The sequence below is a fragment of the Rhipicephalus sanguineus genome, chromosome 2 (assembly GCF_013339695.2).
Source record: "Rhipicephalus sanguineus isolate Rsan-2018 chromosome 2, BIME_Rsan_1.4, whole genome shotgun sequence".
NCBI lineage: Eukaryota > Metazoa > Arthropoda > Arachnida > Ixodida > Ixodidae > Rhipicephalus > Rhipicephalus sanguineus.
In genome coordinates, this window is record NC_051177.1 from 227,897,173 (window position 1) to 227,919,770 (window position 22,598).

General features: G+C 44.9%; 1 protein-coding gene across 2 annotated transcripts in view; it reads right to left on the reverse strand.

The window, feature by feature from the left end:
* LOC119384145 (adenylate cyclase type 3) overlaps positions 1-22,598 on the reverse strand; it is a 778,406-nt gene that overhangs the window by 610,049 nt on the left and 145,759 nt on the right. For both annotated transcript variants that reach the window (XM_037652438.2, XM_037652439.2), the window contains exon 2: positions 15,184-15,465. In XM_037652438.2, coding sequence (XP_037508366.1) covers positions 15,184-15,465 — 282 coding nt within the window. The remainder of the gene's footprint in view (positions 1-15,183; positions 15,466-22,598) is intronic.

Sequence of the window (22,598 nt, forward strand, 5' to 3'; positions counted from 1 at the left end):
AAGTTTAATGCGTATGAGTCCGAGTGAGTTCGGTTGAGGAGAATTTTGGTGAGTCTGAGTTCGAGTGAGCTCTCAGAGCAAAATATGTTTCTTGAGTGAGTCTTAGTGAGCTCCGCTTTTCTTGCTAACCTATGGCCACCGTCGCCAGGGTCCATGGCAGCTGTCATCCTTAGCAAGAAAACAAGCCCAGGGTTTGAGCTGGAATCAAACCCGAAATCCACATGGCAGTCAAGCATCCTGCCATAAAGCCATCCAATTGCTTGAATCGTCTTGACAAAAATAATATTTGCAGGCATCATGTGAGGTGAGGGATCACGTTAACAGATGTAACAGATAATTGCGCGCAGCTCAGGCACGTGTGCTGCCCCTGAGCAGTCACTCAGATTTGGTGTTCACTGTTGCAGGTGCGGATCACGTATCTCGTGCTTTGATAACGTAGTGCCTGGGCTGTCCTGCAGAAACTATTCTGTGCAAATGGAAAAGACACCGACAACAATCAAGGAAGTTGCTAAAATGCAGGCTGACCTCAGCAGCAAGTTTGATAGTTTTAGCCCTAAAGTATGTGCACATATGCAGGAAATACGTGATTCGCTGTCTTTCGTGAACTCACACTTTGAAGAATCCAGAAACGCTCTCTAAGTAGTAAAACAGGAACAAGTACTTCGCAAGAGCGAAAACAAACAGCTTCATGATCAACTGAAGAGAACCCAGAAAGAGCTTACAGAACTGAAACAATGCAGTCATCAACAAAATCTAGAGATCAGCGACCTACCAAAAAAGCCAAACGAAAACCTAGCCGATGCAATGGCAGTGGTAGGAGAGAAGCTTGGAATTCCTCTGACATAGGCAGACATCAATGTCATTCATTGTGTTCCAAGTAAAAACAATGTAAGCCGAACGTAATTGTTACGTTTGTACCTCGCAGAGCTCACGATACTGTGCTGCAAGCGGCAAAAATGAAAAGGGTTGATGCGACATACTTTGGCTTTGGAGGTACTGGAGTGGTTTACATCAACGAGCATCATTGCATAGAAAACGAAATTCTACTTGGTAAAGCTACTGTGTGAAAAGGCAAAAAATCTGGAAGTTTACCTGGGCAGCGAATGGTAAAATCCTTGCTTGAAAAACGGAAAATTCAAGTGTTGTGCATATTGAAACAGGGGAAGATCTTTCGACACTGTAATGTGCGGAGTTTGCACAAAAATATCGACAATCTGTTCCTTCCTAACCACTAATTCACCTCGTTTCGATTTCGTGGCTGTAACTGATACTTTAAAAGTGTGAGCGTTGGGCGAGTTGGTACTCCATTACTACGAAAAACTGCGCAAAATAAACAGGAACAAGTGAGACACACGCACTGGTACATGGCTAAATTCTGGTGAGGTTCAAAATATACCGAGATACTCATTCTTTTCAATGCCAAGGCTATCTCGCACGCGAGTACACGTCAACAAGCATCTGTCTAGTCTATGACACGGTAATTGCTGATCATTTTCCGACCCAAATCCTGTTTCCACGTAAACCGTATCCCCTGCCACCAAACTGGCACTCACCTGACAAAAGGTAATGTTGACCGCTTTCAATATCTTGAAACAACGTATTCTAGAAATTACCAGTGTAGGTCTAGACAGTAATAAAGACGTAAACCAGGAATATAGCTTACTAAGTAATAATTTGAAAAAAATCATTCTGCAGTCGATTGTCACGCACGCGAAGGGATACCACAAGAAGCCCATCTGTCCATGGATGACTAGTGCTGTCTTGGAACTCATAAAAAAGAAGGACCATTGGTGCACAATAATTAAGCAAAAGGGCGGTAATTCTTATTATGAACAAAAGGTTTTGGGACGTTAAACCCCAGATATTATTATTATTATGAAGAAAAGCTCAGGATGGCTCGAAACAAGGTGACTCAAATCACTCGAACTCGTAAGAAGGAATACTACTCTCAACTCATTGCTAGAAATTCAAGAGACACTAAAATTGCTTTGCAGATTAGTTCCATAAGAAAAGCAACTCCGAGCAGCTTCAGTATGTCCTACACCAGGTGTCGGGAATGTCGGGAAAGTTAATAGTGGCAGCTTTCAATATTTATTTTAGTAGCATTTGCAAGCAAGTTGCAAATGCATGCCGTGATGTCACATTTGGTACGCTGCCTGATAGGGTGTTCAATTCCTTTCCTTACATCGAAATCACGGCAGCTGAGATCGTCACCGTAGTAAACACGATGCCATGCAAACACAGTGTGGGATGTGATGAGGTGTCTTTATTTATTTTAAAACAATGTATTGAGATACTTTGTGTTCCATTGGAAATAATCTTCAATCACGTTTTTCACACAGCTACACACCCTGATCTCCTAAAGCTTGCAAAAGTATTTCCTATACACAAAAATGGAGACCAAAGCCTTCCTGAAAATTATCGCCCTATATCTGTTTTTCGTGCCATTAATGCAGCTTTCGAAAAACACTCATTTAAATCGGGTCATGAATTTCATCGAACGAGAATCTGTGCTAAGACCTCGCCAACATGAGTTTCAGTGGAGGTCCACTGCCACCACTGTACTATCTTTCTCAGATATTGTAAACACCTACTTAAACAGTAATATGGTCCTACTATGTTTATTCATTGACATAAAAGAGGCTTTCGACACTGTGCATCATGGGATATTACTTGAGAAACATGAACGCTACGGTTTCCGTGGTGTATGTCTAGACTTGTTCAGAAGCGTTCTAACAAACATCAAAAGGTACGATTCCTCCATGTTGAATGCAATTCCTCTGCGGTTACAACGGAAGTTCCCCAGGCGTCAGTGCTGGGACCCATATTATTTTCATTATACGTGAATGACCTGTCATTGATATTGCATAATTTTAGTCATATTATGTATGCTGAGGATACTGGGGGGTTCTCATTTGCGCGCCTGAGTCTCTGACCGAAGCTTTCTGTTGAGGCAACGAAGAGATGAATCTTATTTTTGACAGGTTTCACGCCAATAAACTGCTACTAAACGTAAAAAAGGACAAAATATTCTAGTGCATTCTTCACACAAAGTAACAGTCCTCGACTCATGTGTGCTTCAAATAGAGGGTGAGCCTTCCGAACCTGTGAAGAGTGTAACATATCTAGGTGTTGCAATGGACCACAATTTAAATTGGAAAATGCATATTGAGTCACTTTTTAAAACGCTCAGCAGTGTTTGCTTTGTGGTATTTAAATGTAGACAATTTTTCGACGTACCAACATTAAACAATTTATTTTGCTCTTTTCCATAGCCAGTTATCATACTGCACATAATCATAGGTAACACGTGCGACTCTTACTTAAAGCCACTTGTGTTGCATAAGCGAGCAATTCGATTTTTGTCAAATTCAAGTTATACAGCTTCTTCCAAACCACTCTAACAAACTTCAAATCATGCCTCTTAATTTGCTCATAAACTATTAAAACTACAATTATGGTTGATAATTGTATAACTAACAATAGTCCACTTCTAAGTTCTTCATTTGTTTCCTCCCGGTTTCGCACTCGAGGCTACGAAGCCGGCAACTTCTTACAGCTACTTGAAAAAATGTGTATGGCAAAAGACGGCTGCCTAGCATTGGTTGTACTTTGTGGAACAATCTACCTGTCGAAATAAAACAAAGTAAACACTTTCCTGTCAACCTGAAACACTAATATCATGACCTGTAATAACGTTTTAAATCCAATTCAAATACTTTCTTAGCTACTTGCATAAAAAATGAGTAAGTGAACACTTAAAATTGCGGTTTTGTATGTATATCTGTAAACGCTTTTTGTATGAATCCAAACTATATTGATGCTAGGGATCCAGATGTTTTTTTTAGTATTTATCGATTCGTGTATCTTTTTGCAAATCAAGTTCAATTCAACTAACACTGTTTGGAACAAGATTAGAATTGCAGAAGAAAGGTTCTCACTCGTTACAAAGGGGATAATTCTTCGTCCTCTTCATCATCAGCCACAGCATCAATAAAGTTTGAAGCTACGTAAGCACCTTACATAGTGGGTAGTTTGTTACTGTGCAAAATGATGGCGGTTGGTGTAGTAGGTACGTAGTAGGTGTACTTCCAGTAGGCACTTTGTGAGAGTTTACTGCGGGTTCTATAGAAGGCCACTTCTCCAGCTTATGTTGTGACTATGCTACGTGTTCCATGCAGGCCTGACATTTCTTTCTGCATTGACCAGTTTTCCTTTTGGCTGACATCTTTAGTCTACTTGTGCTTGTGTGATTTTTTTTTTCGTGACGATCTTCTTACCACTTTTCAACATTTTGTCAGGTCAACAGAAACCAGCACTCATAGAGAGCGCTGAAGGTCTCAGATGTAGCTGACGTTACTTGAATACTGATGGTCCACTTCTTGCTGTCAACTCTGAATTCATTACACCGTTGGTTCTAACCTGCTACTTCGTGTTGAACGAACCTGAAGTGCACCATGTTCTGATTGTGGTGTACTATTTGAGCATGAAAATATTGCACAGTAAAAGTGAACACATAAAAACATTAAGATGTAGTTTTACAGCTATTTACAGTTGCATGAAGTGACAAATAGTCTGGTATTTATTTTTAACACTAGTATAATGCCTGCTGTGAGCACTGCCTCAAGAAATTTTTGAAACTGCGAGTTATGATATATGCCACTTTGCTTGGACGGGTTTACTTGTGAATAAAAATAGTTCAGAAGAAAACATGTTTCTTTTGGCCCAGTAGGTACAGGGGTTACCTCCAGCAATGACATCAAAAAATAAATTTGCTTTTGTGTAAAAATGTTCGAAGAGGTAGACCTTACAAAATTTTGGTACTGGGAAAGCATAGAAAGACCCTGCAGTCTGCTGTATGCAGTTTTTTGTTTATTTGCCTTTGCCTCGCTCCTATTTTTACTTTCACCAGATAGCCAGAAGACTGCACTAGAAATTCCATTCAACACCATATTGCAGAACATGCCGTAATGTGACCCCAAGGTCCCCGACTATTTTCTGACATTGTTCCCACTACGCAATAAATGACGAGATCACACACAACAATTTTCACTCTGCTGGAATAAATGTAGTTGTGCGCTTACAGCAAATAAACTTCTTCAAATTACCATTCGTTTTATAACTCTTTTATGTTGCTTCCCCAACACCCACCATTATTCACAGCCAGGATACTAACTACCAGATGGACTGTTCCACCCATGAAAATGTCATAGCTATTTAGTAACCGCACCAGATATACTTTTGTAATAAGATCACAATGGTTACGAGAGGACACAGTACATGGGTCTGCGTTTGAAAATACGCTATTTGACCTTGGAGAACTTAAATGTAAGTAGTGCCTGTGGCCCAGTCTAGAATGAGACATGGGACAACTTAGCTACAAGATTCCTTGAGTAAATTTATTCTGTATATGAATCTAGCAGTACAAATACAAATGAGGCTTATGAGAGCTTTGTTCCTTGATTAAAATAAGCTTAGCATAATGCTTTACATTTCACAAGGTAAGGGCTCCCAAGAAAGGTAGGAAGTCATGGATTCCTTCTAGTTTTCTACAAATGTTTCATAAGAGATGCTTCCATATGGCAGAGTTTTTGAGAAAAATGAACTTCATCAGTATTTTGGCAATGAAGCAATGCAGATATGCGAAGTGCTTGAATCGAACAGAAGATGTGCAGATTAGAACCTTTATCACAAGTTAGTACTCATAGTTGAAACACGTGAGGTGCAAACATGGACACATGAGAGAAGACATTTCAATCACCGACTAACAACTGAAAAGGCGCATAGTGGCCGAAAAGAAAGTAGACACGAAACTTATCTGCGCATGCCCAGGCAAGATGTTATAGCTATCAGTCCGCACACATGGTGGTATACGTGAGAGATAACTGTTCAGGCATTTAATTTCTTCTTTACGCTAGTTAACTGACGGTTGACTCACGCATGTGCTACCATTAATATTTATATGCCGTGCCTCAACTATTAGACGCGTTGCTTCATTCGTGTGCCTGTAGAGAACTGCGCATTCATCGAATTTCGTCGTGCATTTACACTCTCGACAATGTAAAGATAGACGCATGCATCAGCCAACTGTTCATTAACTTGCATAAAGCAGAAATGAAAATCCTGAACAGTTATCGATAGGTATCACCTCTTGCCTGGGCATGCGCAGGTAAGTTTTCATGTCTACTTTCTTTTCTGTCACTGTGTGCCTTTTGAGTTGTTAGTCGGCGTTTGTGGTGTCTTGATTTCTCTCTCGTGCCCGCGTTTGCACCCTCTCTTTTAACATAAATACGTACCAGCTAGCTCAGCTCTGTCTTATTTTAGTGCTCATGCAGACTTGTCTTTTCCTGAAAGAATGTCATCCAATTCATTACATGTAACATAAAAGCATCAAATCTGGAAGCATTCTTAATCTGTATTTCACGCCTGTCATGTTATGACAATTATAAAACGCATTGTTATCCATAATAAAAGATACAAGGGCCTTTTAGGAAGTGCAACATGAGTAATGCATATTTCTTCACAAATAGAAGTGATGCATATTTAAAACCAGGACCGTACCCAGGAATTTTTTTCGGAGGGTGTTTGTGTGTTGAACGGCTAACATTGGCAACTGGTGGTCGCTGTGAAGGTGTGGAAGTATTTTGGTGTCACCGGAAAATGTAAAGCACGAAAAAATTTCGGGGGGTGTTAGAAACCCCTCAACTTCTCCTTAGTTACGGCCCTGTTTCAAACCTCCATCCATGTATGTGTCTATTAAATACACTAGTGTCAAATATTACCAAATGTCTTATAATTTATTCAGTTAAGAGCTTACTTGACTTGTTAACCATCCTTGTCCATTTCGTTCAAAATTTGTCCCAATTTTTCCCAGAAAAAGTACTATAGCGTCCATATAACTTGTAACCTACTTTGAAAACACACACCTATTTTGTAGCAAGAGTCAGTAATACTCATTGAAGCGACGTCACAGATAGTTTTTCTTGCATGAGGAACCTGTTACATGTTATACTTTTTTCTAATAAAACAGCAAATCTTTAACGAAGTATGCAGCCTTGGCAAACAATGTATTGTACTAGGAATCTACTTAATGATGTGATAAGCGAGCCTGATGAAAAACTAGGCACAATATACAATTGAAAGGAAAGTCGCAGTCAGTGCAAAATGTTAATATACAGGAAAACAGCAGCATGGTTTACAAGTTGACGAGCTTCCAGCTGGCATTTGGTTTCTCGTTAAGAAATATATGTGCTGTTGGGCAGATAATGATGTATACACCAGAATAAACAGTGCACTGTTCTGTCAGACAGGTGCAAAGGGAAAACAAACACTTTTTAAGGATGGGATCGGAATTTTTGTGTTATTTAAATGCCATTAGCGAACCATCAACATTACAAAAATGAAGAATAGTCTATGCTATAATTTGTGACATATGTCGTTATTTCTGTACTGCACATCCAAGTGGTATGTGCATCATTCATTTGCGTAATTACTGGAGGGCAGGGGGTAGTTCTAGGGGTGCTGTACATTTTGTCTTTGCATATTTCTTACAGTAAACATGTTCCTACCATAATGCAACACGTTGAGAGTTTGCAAAATATGGGTTTATTCTCCAAGTACATAATTTCTTGGATCGACTTCTGCTTTCTTCTCCTCGTGCTCAGTTTTTTTTTCTGACCATGTCGTCAAGCTTGTTAACCCTCCTATGTTTCAATTTATGTCCTTTTTTGGTTTCTAAAGTTGGGCCCTGATGGGTAATCAATTGTTACTACTTGGTTCTGCATGCCCAATTCACTGTGATGGATGCATTGCATGCTGACATGTACATAACATGTCTTCTTACATGTTGACGCGGTAGTTAAATGCAACAGAGCACCCATTAACATTACATTAGTTCACATGAAAGAGTATGCTTTACTCCCTGCCTTTTGCAAAATGAGGTACACTTACCAGAAGCTTGGAAGTGTATCATTTAGAAAACGCAAGTCCCGAAACACATTTTTGTTTGTATATTTATATTGCGCTAAATTTATTGTTAACATCATCGAGCCGTGTTGTGAAGAATGAGCAAATGTCCACAAAGCGCCTACTGCCTTTTCTTTGTCTCTTTTTTTATTTCACCGTACCTGAATAAGAATGCACTCATACGCGAGCAAAATCAATTTATAGGGTTTCTTGCGTCGCGTCAATTATTATTATTATTAGGTTTTACTACATAGAAAACACGAATACACAGAGGAAAGAGGGAACAGTCTGACAAGTACAACTGCCACCTAAAGAGGCACAACGCCTGCACAACAGAGGAAATGAAGACAGGGGGGAAAGAAAGAGGAAAAAACAACAAATAACACACACGTAAACACAAATAAGAAGCCACAAGGAATAATGTCTATAAACGCGAGGCCAAATCGGTATTGTGTAAGGAAGTTAGTAGGACTCGATGGGCCTGGTCACGCCGAGCAGCACATCCTCCCGAGAACAGGCATTCATCAAGGTTCGTACACTTAAAACCTATAAGTCTATATTCCTTGATGAGCAGTGCTCGCTGCATAACGAATGCGGGACACAAAAATTATGTGCTCTAATGTCTCACAGGAACCACACGACGTACATGACGGCCTGGCTATACGTTCTTGACGGTATAATCGCTCACGCACTGATAGAGAGCCAACTCTTAGCTTATATAAGAGGGCTCTGTCACGACGAGGCAATCCACGACCACGAATACGGGGAAGAAACAATCCGCTTGCTACACGCTGGTCAGGGTGCTGCTTTAGATGTCGGCCGATCAACAGACGAGCGTTGTCAAACAGGCATTAAATTTCTTGGCAGTCACATTCGTTGTGGGCACAACTTGAAGCTAGATGATTGACGTCTTCATTCTCAGCGATACCCACATGCGAAGGTATCCAGTGGCAAATGAGGGACAACTCCACGAGAAATAACACATGATCGCGTTATAAAGCACGCCAAAGAGGCGATGCCGTGTACAAACTCCGAATTAATGTTGATCACCACTTCGTCCATCGTAAAACGATCCGCACAGCCGCGCATCGATGCTTGTCAGCGAAAAGCCGAAACACTTCGGCATCATCTCTACGGCGGGCACGGCTTCAGTGTGGCAGCGCAAAAACAAAATAGAACATGGGCGCCGCCATGTTGCTTGAAAACAAACAAAAACAAAAAATTACCGGAAGCAGTGTGTAGATCACGTGACCACCTCAAGCCAATAGCGGCGCAATATGGGCCCCAGCCGCCCTAGGGGATATGTTTCGGATGCACGCTCGTGGGCTGCGGGGTCCCCCCCCCCACTCCTCTCTTTTTATGCACCCTCTCGCCCGCCTACTCGCGCCTGTTGCGCCGTGCGGCACGCCGTGCGGCACGCCGGGCGCTTTTATTTTAGCTACACTGGCCAAGCCGAACCAGTTTCGCGTGGCTCCTCAAGAGCCGTGCTGCGCAGGCGCGAGGATCAGTGATGTCACACAGCTGGCGCATCAGAGCCGGCACCTCCCGTGCACTCCGCCGCTGCCGTGCGCGACTCGCTGCCGCCTGTCTGCGCTTTCCAGAGGAGTGACGTCGTAGCCGAGGTAGACGTACTGGCACCGGAGCACGCGCAGCTTTTCGCCTTCGCTGTGCAGTCGCCGTCTGACACTGCGCTGGAGCCGCCTGATAGCACCTCTGACTGGCGTTTGCCAGTGTTGTTTAGCCATGGAGAAGGAGTGCGCAAATGCTGCTCAACGGCGCAGAAAAGCGGAGAAACTTAGCTCATGGGATCCCGAAGTAGTTGCCTGGCAAAATAAATATAGATATGCCACATAATATGTATACCATGTATGTGTCATTGGAGCAGCAGTGAGCATGATAATCAAGCTAATCCTAGACAATCAGGAAAGCTAAGAACAATCAGCTGAACATGTGCTAACGCTACGTTATCCTGGCATAGCCGAGCTCAGCCACTGCAACAATTTTTTCGCACCCGCTTGCGCGTGCTGCGCCGCGCGTTCGTCGCGCGTTTGAATGTTCGCAGTTTGCAGTCGTGCATTCTGCAAACACTGCAGTCGTGCAGGATGTGCCAGAAAGCAAAAGAATGCATTGCACTCACAACACAAAATATCTTTGGTCTCGTTTTATTGTCCTCGTTTCCGAAAATCAACATTTTCATCAAATGTGGTGCGATACAAACTCAGGAGATTAATAGAAGTGATTAACAGATTAACAGGAGATTAACATATATGTGTTCATGATTACTAAACAACACGATAGTTCTCGGCAAAGCTAAGAACTTAAAGAACAGTGGAATAAAAAGCAGAACGTAACACTAAAGAGAACATAACACTGTCAGTATAAATTTTTATACTGACAAAAGTGCAGAAGAGCTTCTGATATATGCGCGCGATATTGCACAAAATTACCATAACTAACAAAAGTAAACGTTCACATATATAATAATACATAAAAATAGAATAATAATGTAAAGGTAATTTTAAAGATGTCAAAGTGAACTCCACGTATAACACAACTAATATTAGCGGCACTTTATTGACTACATTTCCAAAAACGCAGAATTTCGTATAACCATTGGTGATAAACACGGGGGAAATGAACACATGATATTGCACAATTCATGGCATCTCTTCTTGAAATGCGCCGATTCTGCAATTCTTCAATTTTACTCTGGGCACACTTCCGGAATACTTTAAAAACGCTTCCATCCTGAAGAAAAGTGACAACTTCCAATCAGATGATCGCCGTCGACTCGTGCAAAAGTGAACTCGCTTGTTCATCTCAGAGCAGTACAAGTTTTCATAATCTACCTAGAGCCTCAGAAACGCGGTCATATGCGATGGCGAGTAATTAACCGGAGACAAATGCAAAGCACACATTCAAGCACGCGGTTCTATGAGAGTTGTAAACCTGTAACTACAGTTACGCCGCATGTGCCTCATGTCCTCTGCTTGTTCGTACAACGATGTAAACGCAGCGTCGTGATCTTTCCAAATCAGTCATTTTTGAAAACATTAACTGTAGCCCCACTGCAGAAAACAGCTACTCGGTATGGACGTGAATTCAAAATGACACAATGAAAACCGCGACTCAAAGGGCACGCTCACCTGTCATTCTTTTGGGGGCCGGCACCATATTCCGGGATTGTTCTGGAAGTATTCGAGCAACAAAGCACGATGCACGAACAGCGCGAGTCTTAAGGCATCGAGGCGCACAAGCACACAGCGAGCGAGCGCCATGAAACAGACGAACGACGACGGCTAACGCACGCCTTGCCAACGCCAGACACAAAATTTTCTAACGGATTTCAATGTCGGTGGCGCCAGCAAGCCGGCGGAAAGCGCGCCGAGCTGGCCGAGCGCGCATCCCGGAGCAGTGGGAGTTGATCCCGCCTGAGAGGAGGTCGAAGAGAGCTAGGAGGAAAGAGACGAAACGCAGATTTCAACTCTGATCCCAGTTCATAGATGACGCCTCAATTTCCTCTACCAGTCACGTGGGTTTCTTTCACTAGCCTGGTTCAGCATGCCGTGCGCAGCGCGCCGGCTTGGGAAGGCATAGAGTTTCTTACAGTACTTAAGAGGGAACTCTGGCGCTAGTGTCTATTGGAGCTGCAACGCATGGCGCTTCAGCCAGCATGGGAATGATGGGTAGTACACGGATTTGTCTAAACTTGGTTCTTTTGGCTCCGTTTGGCTGCGCGTCGCCAGTATCCGCTTTGTCTCAAAACAAAGTTCATCAAAAGGCAACAGTTCCACTTGAATACTTTAACCCTTTTAGGCTCACCAATTCAAATCTGGTCCCGAAGTTCACAACGGTCCATTCTTTTATCAGAAAGAAAAAAAAAACACAACAATGAACAAAGCCACAAGTACGTTCGAAGCCCGCAAGCACGAAGACTAGGCAAATCTGTGTACTACCCATCATTCCCAAGGTGGCTGAACGATCGCAGCGCCAGAGTAGTTAATTTTAGGAAACTCTATGAGGGCATGAAAGAAATCGTAGAAGAATGGAGGAGAAAAGCGAGCGCGCGGAGGAGAGTGCCCGAGGCTACCTGAAAGAACATTCCCTGCGCGTGTTTCCGGCCGACAAGGAAGGTGCATTTGCTCTGTTCACCGGTGAGCTGTACAATTCGAAAGCCTCTGAGACAGTTTCGACCGTCATCGAGACTCGTGTCGATGTTTCAGTGAATAAGGTTAAGAGCTGCATAAAGACTCAAACTTTCTAGCGTTAGTTCTGGATTTGCTAAAAGCAAAAAATATTTTCTCCAAGTCTTTGTTAGCGCCAAGACGCACAAACCGGAGGTTCCTTTCCGCGTAATTGTGTCTGAAAATGATACGTGGCAAAAGTCAGTGGCTCTGTTCATACAGGATAAGCCCAAGCTGTTGCAAATCGACGACCCTTTTTCTTAGTGAAGAATTCCAATGATGTGCTCAGAGCTATCAGCCCTCTTAGTAACGAAGGTCTGTTTGCCTTCTCCATTGACATAAAGGATTTCTACTTACCTCATGACCAACTGCTGACATGTATTAGCGACAGTATCAAAAGCTTTAGGCGGATTGGCTTCAAGGATGCTTCAGGTGTGTCGTCAAAAGGCTTCTTAGAACTTTTATAATTTTATCTCAAGTCAACGTTCATCCACTGCGTTGACAAGCCTTTTATACAAAAACAAGGAGTTTGTATTGGGTCTTGTATCACTCCGCTTCTCAGCGACTTATTTTTAGCCCAGCTTGACAAAAAGCTACTTAGCTTGTCCTCTGACGTAGGTACGTGGCGAATCTTTAGGTACGTTGACGATTACCTGATCACTCCTAAAGACGACCGAGTTCCCTCTCAACCTCCCATTGCTAACGTACTGAACTTGTTCCGACAGTGCCTAGACCCTTTGTCATTAACGCATGAACTGTCTACTAATGATCGCAAGCTCAGCTTCCTTGATATCAAGTTCACGTTCCTTGATAACCGGACCAGCTGGCAGTATGATCCATGGGGCAACAAGCAGTTCTTGCCGTTCAGTTCATCTCACACCAAACTCGTTAAAAGAAACATCGTTAGACACTGCCTAGATAACGATATCCGCAAATCATGTGAACGCTGTGTAGAGGACAGTCCCTGGAAGCAGTCCTCCCGCCTCTCGGAAGCTGGCTACCCCGCGCACGTCCAGGTGTCAGTCGCCGAGGCCTTGGTTAAGAAATACCGGCACGCTTATCAAGTTCGTCGTTCCAACGCTGATGCCGCTCGAAACAGGATAGCTGTTGTGCCCTACATGCACAGAATCTCGCATAGCATAAAACGGGTGGCGTAACGTGCTAATGTGCAGGTAGTTTTTCCGCCCCGTGCAAGCTTCATTCTATTTGCAGGCTGAGTAGTCCAGCAACGCAAAACGCCTCTGCTTCCGAGATAAGACATAGGACTCAGTTCGTGGACTGTAGATAGGCGGTGGTGTATCAGATTCTCCTCTCTTGCGGAAAGCAGTCGTCGGACAGACGGGGCGCTGTCTAAATGACAGGTTGCGAGAGCACTGCAACCTTGTAAAGAAGGGTAACGATGGCTGGTTTGCGATGCATTGCAATTTTTGAGAACACCAAGCTGTTATTGACTAACCGTGATGAGCTAACGAGACTAATATTAGAAGCAGCCAAAGTCTCAAAGTTGGGTAGTGATTGTGTAAGCAGGCCGTCCCTGTCCCTCTCAGAAAAAGAATTGTATTTTTGAACATGCATTAGTTTTGTGGTTGGTGCGCATATCTTGTATAAAATATCGCTTAGAAATATCACTGTAGAAAATATCACTTCTGCACGTCTGCTGTTAAAATCAGAATGACAAAAAAGTACTTCTCTGCGCATGACACCTGGCTGTAGCGTTTGAGCATCACCACTGTATATATTCCTACTTCGGTTGAAATAATCCATTTTGTTTAAAGTTAGCGCACGTGTTGTGTCCTCCCTTCTCGTCCTTGTGCCATTTTGCGCTAAATTTTTTCTAATGTCTTACCAACAAGGCCGAATTTCTCCCCTTGGGCTACTCTATACTTCAAGGGGCTTTAGCGCATGCGGGCAAATGGCGGCCTCCCGCGACGGCTGCAGTAACTACCGAGCGCGCCATTATCAAATCAGCCAATGACTTCATAAAATAAAATATTTCTGGCGCAACTGAGTCAACCAAGAAAACAAGAAGAGGGCTAAGATTATGTGCGGAAAATAAACGAGTTCAAAGTCTGACGCCCTATCCTGCCTTCTCTTGTTTTCTTGCTTGTCTCAGTTGCACCACAAATATTTTATAAGCTATGCACCAACTCGCCCAGCGTGACGCTCTGCTGAAGCCAATGGCGTGGAACTTGAGTCAGTGATTCAGTGATTTTGAGTAAATATGATCATTTGTCAAGAGAACAGGAAGCGATCTTTACCTGACTGAGAATTTATTGCAAATCCCAGGCCGCGTGCTGCGCTATATTATTTGGCTCGCGTGTTCTCGGGAGCCTCAACTACCGACCGGCAGCGTTTTCTGACCATGCTGAAAAAGTGTTGCAGGACCCCTTTGATCATGTTCATAGACGTTAGTCGTCAGGATGGAGATGTGCCACCAGGCCTCAACGTGGGTGCCTCAACATCAAGCGGTGATATTGCGGCCAAACAACATTAGACATTATGCAAGCTCCGGTATATTAATGTATATAAACATTCAACTAGTTCAGCGAGGACACATTACACTTTCGTGTTTCACCGGGGATCAACCATGTTTTTTTTTTCGACATACAGTATCATAGAAGGAAAACGTGTTGTCAACTTTCTCATTGAAAGAACAAACCGAGCGAGATGCGAGACGAGCTTTGTGCGACAAAAGGATTAATGACGAAGAAACAGCGCTAAGAGGCGAGGACGGAAGGGGCACACACACGAGCGCTTACTCACAACTGGCTTTTTATTAGCATCAGTGCGTCATATATATAGGAGGCACACGAAAAAAGAAATTTCAACAATTCGGTACATTGGTCTTCCGCTCGTTACAAACAGTCAATACCTAGCGACAAAAGGATTAAAAAGTATTCGTATAAATATTTTACTCACAAAGCATATGTTTGCCAAATTTTTTACTGATTACTTGCTTGCGTCGGCCACCCTTTGGCAGCCGACCTGCTTGTCCTTTCTGAAGGAGGAAGCCAAGAGACCGGAGCATGCTCACTTGTGACTCCTCCTCGACGACCAGCTTGGCCTCGAGTGACTGCCTCGTCTCGAGGAAGGCCCGTCTCTGCATGCGCTCTACCCAGAGGAAGGCTAGTAGGCCCAGCAGGTTGGCGCTAGCCAGTAGCAGCAGCGACGCCGCGGGTGGCCGCCCTTTCCACAGAGCCACCTGGGCGGCCACCAGGGTGCCTGAGGCTGCCAACGCCGACACCACGCGCCACGGCAGCAGCACGTGGGCCGCGAACGAGTACACCACCATCCACGGAAGGGCGTCCTCCCACACCTGCGCCACGTGCACAATATCCAAAATCATTTCATTGTTGCTAATACTTCCTGTGCTGCCAGCATCACTCCAATTACTGCTTCTCTAGACCACCTCTCTAAAAGGAGGAAGCAAGCCCACTCTTTCACACTGTCTTGTTTACGAATCCTCAACTCCAAAACGCACACTGTTCTCGCCTCCTCCACACGTTTCATATGGCACGGACCATGACTTAATAGTTCCGTTCTGACAAACCAACGTTCACAGTCTAGCGCGACTGGAAGATTATCGTGTGAGCATCGACCGGCCTAGCTTCCCAGGGGACTAGTGGCGAGTTTAGGAACAGTGAAAATCAAGATTTCGCATTCTTCTCTCCCTCGTTGGCTGCTCCATATATTACAACAATCACCTTTGCGACCAACTCGTCACCCTCTCTCTGAACATAAGCTTTCCATTCGGTGTGGTCAAGTGCATAGTGCAATTGGCTCTTATCGCCGCGGAAGATAGCGAGATTGATAGGAAATATCCTTGACACTGCTTCATTTGAACGACTTGATAAGCTGCGCAAAATATAAAGATCGTGTTGTCATAAAAAAATAAAAATGCGCCTTGCTCATACGGGAGTGGTCGTAGCTCAAGAAACAGCAAAAAAGATCTCACCATCTCCCCGTAAAGGGAACCCTGAGTAGTATATGAACGGCCATGAGTCGACAAAGTTCTGTAAATCTTTTATTTTCTTCATCGCTGTTCATGGTCCTTCCATTCGAGGTTTCCCCCTGATGTTGTTACTCGTCATATATACCTTTAGGCTCAGAGAAACGTCTCCCCTTGAGCGTAACGGCATTGTTGTCTGTAAAGTATCAAGTTAATGGCTCTTGCTGCAAAGGTTGCAGCTTGAAGTTTGAGAACGCGATGTCAATGCACGATAAGCCGGGTCGGCTTGTCGACGTCCCCGTGCCGCTGCAGCTTCTCCAGCTCTCAATTCCGAATCATCTTGACGACGCGCCCGTTTCGCGTCGGCTTCGTGAGCCCGCTGCCTTGCAATTGGTATGACGACGCTAATAGACTTCATGTAGCGCGAAAAAGACACAACGGACACACATAACCACAAAGCACAGTCGCTACAAACACCTTTAATAAAAACTCAAGGTGCGCAGAATATATATGCGTTCTAAACGCGCAAGCGCAAACGTGACATCCGGCATGCTACAGGGGGCACTAGGCAGAATACACAACAGTACGACTGAAAAACGCAAGTTCCGCGGCAGAGAAGACACACACACACACACACACACGCATATATATATATATATATATATATATATATATATATATATATATAGAACGCATATACTGTGCACCATGAATTTCTATTAAGGTTGTTAGTAGTGCCTGTGGTTAGTGGTTCTGTGTGTCCGTTGTGTCTTTTTCGCGGTACATGACGTCTATTATCAAGCACCAACTAGCCCAAAAACAAGTCCTTCTGCTTGACGGCGCTGCCGCGCTGCTGTTGCAGAAAGCGGAGGAGAGGAGGGGAGGGAGAGGAGTGGAGCGCCAGTAGCGGTGTCCAATCAAACTAGAGCGCGCGCTGCAGTGGAGCGAGCGCTCTACCGCAGTGCCATCTAATGGGCGCTCCGAGTACTTGCGGCGCACTGGCTACGCCGGGGGGACAGGCCTCGTTCATAAGCTGCTTCGCATCTAAAAGAGTGAGTGAAGCTTGCCCCCCTCTCATCGAAAGACGATTCTGGGCCACGGCGGTGTTGTAGTAATTGGCGGACGCCCGCGCACAACTTTCAAATCGCGCCAGACTGTACTTGCACTCTTACGCGCCGGAGACATCAACTGAACGGAATCACCTCCCTGCCTCCGTCGCCAGCAACCCTGGTCACTCATCATTCAACACTGCCATATTGAATTTGAAACACCACTCCTCTATGTAGAGAGAGAGATAATAAAACGAGAGGAAGGCAGGGAGGTCAAGCAGAATTGTAGCATCCAGTTCGCTACCTTACACAAAGGGGAGGGGGAAGGAGAAGGAAAGCGGAGAGAAGAGCAGGCACTCCTCTATGTAACGCCGCAAATAGCACTTAGAGTATTTTAATATATAAATAAATAGATAGATAAGTAAATAAGTAAACAAAATATAAATATATAAATAAACTCAGCCTACACGTCAACAGTAGCCAAGTTAAAATGACGAAGAAAACACTGTTGAAATGAATGGTGGATATCGCCGACTCAGCTAAAACACTCTGTTGAGGAGAACGCTTGCGCAGTGTCCAACGTATAATGAAAACTTGCTGATGAAATGTCTGTGTGCACGAAACACGAGTACGTGTCTTCCATCTGGTCGCCCCATCGAAATTACCCAATAATGCCCTAGAACCCATACAAAAGAGCGCTTGCAAGAAGCTGCTCAAAGAGCAGAAAAGGTTGCGCAGCGCAGAAGCAGTTTCTGCCTGTGCTTCTTCGGGCGACAAAGAAAATTTTGTTGCTACGCCATATGTGCATAAGTTAACGCACAATCTCAAGAAGCTGGCGATCAAACATGGCATGCGCATGGTGTCCTTGGCCTCGCGTTACTTGAGTGGTCTGTGCAGCCGCATCCACCGCCATGCGCAAACAACGGCTTCGTGTGGCACAAATTATGTTTTGAAATTTGTGTCTTGCACTACACATGTGATTTATCACATCCCTTTGCCTTGCGGCAAAGAATACATCAGCCAAACCGGCCGGTGTCTTAATGATTGCCTCAAGAACACATGACCTCCCTTCTCGCGAATGGCGGTGCTGATCTGTCAAGCCATTGCAGCCAGTGCGGGTGCACTCCTGCGTTTGGCAACATCATTTTACACAATAATATCTGGGGTTTAACGTCCCAAAACCACGACATGATTAGGAGAGACGCCGTAGTGCAGAGCTCCGGAAATTTCGACCACCTGAGGCTCTTTAACGTGCACCTAAATCTAAGTAATCGGGCATCAAAAGTTTTCGCCTCCATCGAAAATGCAGCCGCCGCGGCCGGGATTCGATCCCGCGACCTTCGGGTCAGCAGTCAAGCGCCATAACCACTAGACAACCGTGGCGGGACAGGTCGAGGGAGGACGAAGACCCAAAGGGAAATTTTGCAAGTGTTCTACATCAAGAAACGGGGAAACAACTGCGTCAGCGGCACGTGATTGCCCCTCTCTGTTAAACAAAGTAGTATTGTAATCCTCACAGTTGCAACCTAATATTTTGTATATTTCAAGGCGTGGTTGTTTAAGCATGCGCAAGTAGGTTGCCTGTGGCTATATATAGCCTTCCAAGCATATCTTGTTCAATTGCACGTGCCAACCTGTCCCGTCGTTTCTTTTCACTGTGTCTTGTGTTTCCCCCTGCTTTTATGGGCGAAGCACCTTAGGGCCTAGGCTTGTCCGGTGTGTGGTGTTGTCCGTGCTCACGGCACAGCACGGTGTAAAATCCCGTAAAAAAGGTTTTAACAATAGACTAGTATCAATCATAATTGCAACAGAACAATATAAAACACCCAGAAGCAAAAACCCTTTATTCTAGTGGGCGATTTCAACGTAGAGGTTATGGACCTTAGGACCTATCTTTGTCGTCGACGCTCACTGTCCGCTGCCATGGTGGCTAGAACACTGTTGCTATAGTAGAAATATGTGTGTATGTGAATCAAAAACAGGTTTACAATAGACGAACAACAATCGTAATTGTGACAAAACAATATGAAACACCTACAAGCACAAACCCTTTATACTAGTCGGCGACTTCAACGTACACATTATGGACCTTAGAACCATCCCACAAATTCTCTTTCTGTCACAAAATGAAAAGGTCACAACACCATAAAAAAGATAGCTGAACCCCCCTCATAGGAATCGGCATAACACGAAAGTGAAACGTGTCGTCACAGAAGTAATTGATCGTTTATAGTGCATTGGTATATGAGAGCTTGTTCATTGTCTGCTGTTCTTTGGCAGATATAGCACCTCTTGATGTGGACGCACCGACGTTGACGCCTAGTGGCACATCTCCGTACCGATGACTAACGCCCATGATCATGATTTAACCCCTTGCGGTAGCTGAAGTTCTTAACATATACGTGGACACCACATACGGTGAATCCCGCGCAACGATGGCATCAACAAGCACATACAGTGAAACCTCGGTGATACGAATCTCACGGGACCACCAAAAGTATTCGTATCATCCGAAATTCGTATCACCAGAGAGCATGGAAAATTAGCATGCGACAAAAGAAAGCTGGCGTACATTTTCATTTATTGTTCTTCAGGGCCGCAGCAACGTCAGGAAGAAACCTGAATGATTGTCAGTTAAGTTTTTAGATGTCGGCGATCATACCAGCACTCGTAAATATACGGCTCGTACACGCGCACTTAATGAACCAGGTGCGTTGCGACCCGCGAGAGCAGTAGCCCCTTCCAAATTTGAGTATGCTTTTTTTTGCATAACACCGGAGTATTGCAGCGAAAGTAACGAAAGAAGCGCTTTGAAGTGATGCATTAAGGCCACAAAATTACAGAACCACGGTCCTGTGTTATGATTTTGTTATCGGGGAGATATTGGGGATGTTTTCTGGGAGATTTACGGCCGTGCCCGCACAAGTGCGACCTCAACGGTCGCGCATGTTGACGTTGTGAGGCCTGACTCCTTCGCCAAGACCGTCCTCGCTTTCTTTCGGTCCTCGTCCACCTTTCATAGGATGTCTGATGCACGAGGCAGGCACGTGTAAACATAGCACAACGCCGCAGCCCGTGTCGACGCTTTAGAAAAAAAATTGGCCGCGTATCTGCGTGCGTCGCTGCAAATGTCGTCTAAAGACGATAGAAGAGGCGCTGCGTGAGATATGGACGCCATCTGGCAACACGTCGGGAAACATGAGTGCTGTGTTGCGGGCTGGTAGTCCCGGCGCAGCAGCAGGCGAAGACCGGCGGTGACCAACGCGACCGGCGGGGACGCCAGCCAGCCCGAACACGCGGTTTGGCGGGAAGCGCCGAAGCAGAAGGAACGTCCGCACTCAACGAGTGCTCTCCACACAGTCTTTTATTTACACGTCGCCTGAGTAAAACAGGAATGCCAGAGCGGCACCCCATGGCATTCATACAGTGCAATACGGAACCGAAACCGAAACACAACAATGAGCTTGTGCAGAGGGCACGGAGGAAGACAAGTTTCAGCGCAGTCGCATTTTCAGTGCAGCTTAAGAAACTAGGGTCTCTAGAATTACGTATCTATGTATTTTCTATTAAAGGAACACAGCACCTAATACTTACCTAGTGATGTTGCGCCTCAGATATGCGTAATGTTTGCTTTTTGATCAACAATGTACACAAGTATGAACCTAGTCATCCGTTCAAGGTGGCTGGCCCTTGGTCAAGTGGTTCAGCTTTGGCCGGGTGGCTGAATCGAGGGACGTGCCGACAAACAGAAAGGCAGGCAGACAGAAAGGCAGACCAAAATTTAGGCGTTTAAGTTCCCCAAGAAAGACTATCTTCTTTAAAAAGCATGGCGCTAAACATCGTGGTTTAGCGCTAAAGAAAGACAGACACATGTGAGAGACAGGACAGGCGCTACTAACAACTGGTTTATTGCAAGGGTTGCAATGGAATAAATACCACACTGGTGCGCAGACGTGACGAACGCGTAACAAGACGTCACCACTTATCAGGCTACAGGCATGTGACATCAAAAAGCCTAATCTCATTTCTATACAAGCAGATGTCTTGTATAGAAATGACGTCTTGTGAATGACGTCTTGAAATGACGTCTTGTTACGCGTTCGTCACGTCTGCGCACCAGTGTGGTATTTATTCCATTGCAACCCTTGCAATAAACCAGTTGTTAGTAGCGCCTGTCCTGTCTCTCACATGTGTCTGTCTTTCTTTAGCGCTAAACCACGATGTCAAGTACTCACCAACTCGCCCAACAACAAGTTCTTATTAAGTCATGGCGCTAAAGGCCTCTGTAATCTAAACGCGAAGGCACACGGAGGCATGGAGGAAGGAAAACTAAGGAGAGGCCCTGACGTCACATTCGTGAAGCCTCCACATCGCAAACACCCGCATCGCCTCCTAGCGAAGGAGCCTTGAAACATTTCGCGATTTCCACCGTGTCGTTTGCCAGCGCATGCGCGATTCGAGCCTTTTTTTTTTTTCGCCGTGCAAGCGGCGCCGCTGCGCAGTCGATTCACGCATGCTGCTCCTTGTGTGTGTTCTTTAGGAAAGCTACGCAATGCCCAGCTGTTGCGTATGGTTGCCTATACCCGGTGCAAATCGCGTGCACTGCGGAAAGTACCGGGTGTCACTTTTCATGTGTACGTACACGTTCGCTTCATTGCTGATCACTAATGCATGGTATTTGCATGCGAAGCTCTCGGATGTGCGCTCTGTTGCTTCTTACTCATTGTGTCAACACAGAACACACGTGAACTTTTGTTTTTGCCGTCTGACGCGCCGTACATAACATGCGCCGAAGGCATCTTACGTTTTTAGAGGCTGTGTCGTTCAACGAAAGGGCAATAAACTTATATTATTGTTATCGGACTACGTGATGTATGTATTGTGCGGTGTGCGCTCGCTGCGTGCTTCTTGCTGTGCGCGTACTGGAATTACAAACTTTACGTGCACGATCGCGTATACAATACAGCAGTGTCCTCTTTTCGACGCGAAGTTACGTCAACTATAGGTTGGCGCTGCGCCGAATAGCTACTACGCTCACTCCATATACACGAACAAAGAACCGCTAATCCGGCAACAGATCGGGAAATCGGGCCGCGAGAAAGGGAAGGCCTAACGCCCAGCAGAACGCGTAAGTCGCTTCTAGGTGAGTTCGAATACGATGATGCAGGGGCTGAACGTTTTTGATCACGGCACGTACCGGTATTCTGTACTGTTGCACAAAAACGCTCCACGACGAATTTCAGCACGCAGCGCTCGGGCCTGAGACGCACGAACAGCCTGGTAAACGTCTGCTTGCAACATTTTACTGCGCGCGAACCGCACAATACGCGCTAAGTTTACGCCGGGACTACAAATCTGTGCAGAAGCTAACGACCGCGGAGAGCACGCCGCGAGGCGTCTGCTGTTTTGTTTGCCCCATACCGGTTTGTTTGCCCCATAAATCTGACGTCA